Here is a 2058-nt window from a genome sequence, read left to right on the forward strand (position 1 = left end):
TATGTGAAGAGCCAAAGGCTTCAATTCGGCGACATATAACTTGTTTAAGTTAAGGGATATTACATCCCATATAGTTTCTTAGCCGAATAAGAAACTCAAAGAGTTTCATGCCGAATATAGTAAAAACTATATATATAAAGTTCGGCGATTCCAAGCAAATACCTGGGTACCTCGTAGTAGGGGTACAAGTTCTGTTCGCTACAAACTTGATATTAACTAGGTCTGGCTACTCACTGATGAGACCTCAATAAAGGTCGAAACCGGTCTGGGTAGTGACCTTCTCTCATAATGTGAACAAAAATACAGTTCCTAGGAGCTAAGTTCACATTATGGGCAAATATCAAGAATAGTGATCGGAGCTCGCTCCACCTCTACCACGAGTTGTCCCAGCTTGCACTACCCTTTGGGATCAGTGCTGCAGTATCCAGGTATTTGCTTACGCTTGGAATCGCCGAACTTTATATATATAGTTTTTACTATATTCGGCATGAAACTCTTTGAGTTTCTTATTCGGCTAAGAAACTATATGGGATGTAATATCCCTTAACTTAAACAATTTATTAATAAATAAATCTGTCTCCCCCTGCAGTTGACTTCATCTTCCTCTCTCGTTCGTGCCCTTTTATTTATTAATAAATTGGTTACTGATTAGGAAAAAAAGAATTATTATTTTTTTATTTTGTATAGGCAGCACTCTCACTTAAAATTTCACCTGCCGCCACTGGTCAGGGCACACTACTCCACTAAAACTCACTGTCTCTCCCAGTGCTCCATACCATTACGTTTTATTTAAGACTATTGGTTAAAAAACTGCACTCCAGAAACTAATCATAGGTCCTCCCCCCCCCCCCCCCCCACACACACACACATCACTTCTGGGACGCTCCCCAGCGCTGACAGATGAGCATTTTGAGAGAGAGGAAGAGATCCTGTAAAAGCTTGACAGATCAATTTCTTAAATCCGCACTATTTACTCGAGTGCAGCATCCGTGTAAATGGAGAGCTGTCCTTTAAATTTATACTACATTTTTTATACTAAAACGAAAATAAATTGTGGTATACATTCGAAACACTAGTGTATCAACGTATATCACACATTTTAGGTTTTAATTATTTGACAAATTTAAACAACAATACTTTGCTGCAATTTATTTTAACCAAGAAACTTGGAAAACCGTAGTAAAGGACCTTAAACTTAGCTGATAAGCATATCACAAATATGCCGCAAAATTCGATAGTTATCACAATGAATGGATAAAGAAAATAAAATAAAATAAATATAAAATAAAAGAACGAAAAGAAAAATTTTTTATATTATGTGGGTACATCAAATAAGAAATAATTTTACCAAAACAGCAAGACTTATTGTGGACTTAAAATCGATTTATGATTAAAACTTACAAGCAAATAACCGAAAGTAGACACGACGCTATTCACTTTACCTTTCGTTTTCTTGTCTAGCAGATGACTTGATATTTTCATCTCGGGCAATAACTATTTCTTTGATCGTCTGACTAGAGTTGACTTCCTGAAGATCTTCACCTAGTCGTTTTTCTTCATGAGGTGTTACTAATACCTGCTTCTCCATGCCGGTTTCTTGACTATTAACGAGTGCAAAGCGTCACAGCCATTCGCGCGAAGACGTAGGACGCACTGTGGTTCGTTAACCGAATGTCATTCACGTGCCTAGTTGAACTACGACTACGTGAACATTGGGAACCGGAATTGCTGGAAACCCGCAGAAAGCAAAATACGCCCTCTATCAACTGTATTAATATTTATTTAAGGAAACGTGTAAAATAATTTAATCAAGGGTTTTCTCGTGAGAGATGTTTCGTGGAGTATTATAGCTAACGTCCTAAGTCACTAATAATACAGCGCAAACAGAAAAAATGCTTGACGTATCTAGGTAGGCAAAAGGGCACGAGCGAGAGAGGAAGATATATGAAGTCAACTGCAGGGGGAGACGGTGGCGGGAGAAAACGGGTCTAAAAGTCTGTAACGTTACACACTTCAAAGTAAAGTAGAGACACCCTGCATATTAGTGTGAGACAGAGT

General features: G+C 38.0%; 1 protein-coding gene across 2 annotated transcripts in view; it reads right to left on the reverse strand.

Annotated features, from left to right (window-relative positions):
* Nucleotides 1-1661, reverse strand: part of LOC150109813 (uncharacterized) — a 67020-nt gene extending 65359 nt beyond the window's left edge. The window contains exon 1 of one of the 2 annotated variants that reach the window (XM_090396785.1): nt 1443-1661. In XM_090396785.1, coding sequence (XP_090252911.1) covers nt 1443-1588 — 146 coding nt within the window. In that variant the 5' untranslated portion in view covers nt 1589-1661. The remainder of the gene's footprint in view (nt 1-1442) is intronic. The other variant, XM_090396792.1, reaches the window with a different exon arrangement.
* Nucleotides 1662-2058: the final 397 nt, after the last annotated feature.

Source organism: Typopeltis vanoorti, chromosome 1 (assembly GCF_054136105.1).
Source record: "Typopeltis vanoorti isolate ZY-2024b chromosome 1, IOZ_Tvanoo_1.0, whole genome shotgun sequence".
Taxonomy (NCBI): Eukaryota; Metazoa; Arthropoda; class Arachnida; order Uropygi; family Thelyphonidae; genus Typopeltis; species Typopeltis vanoorti.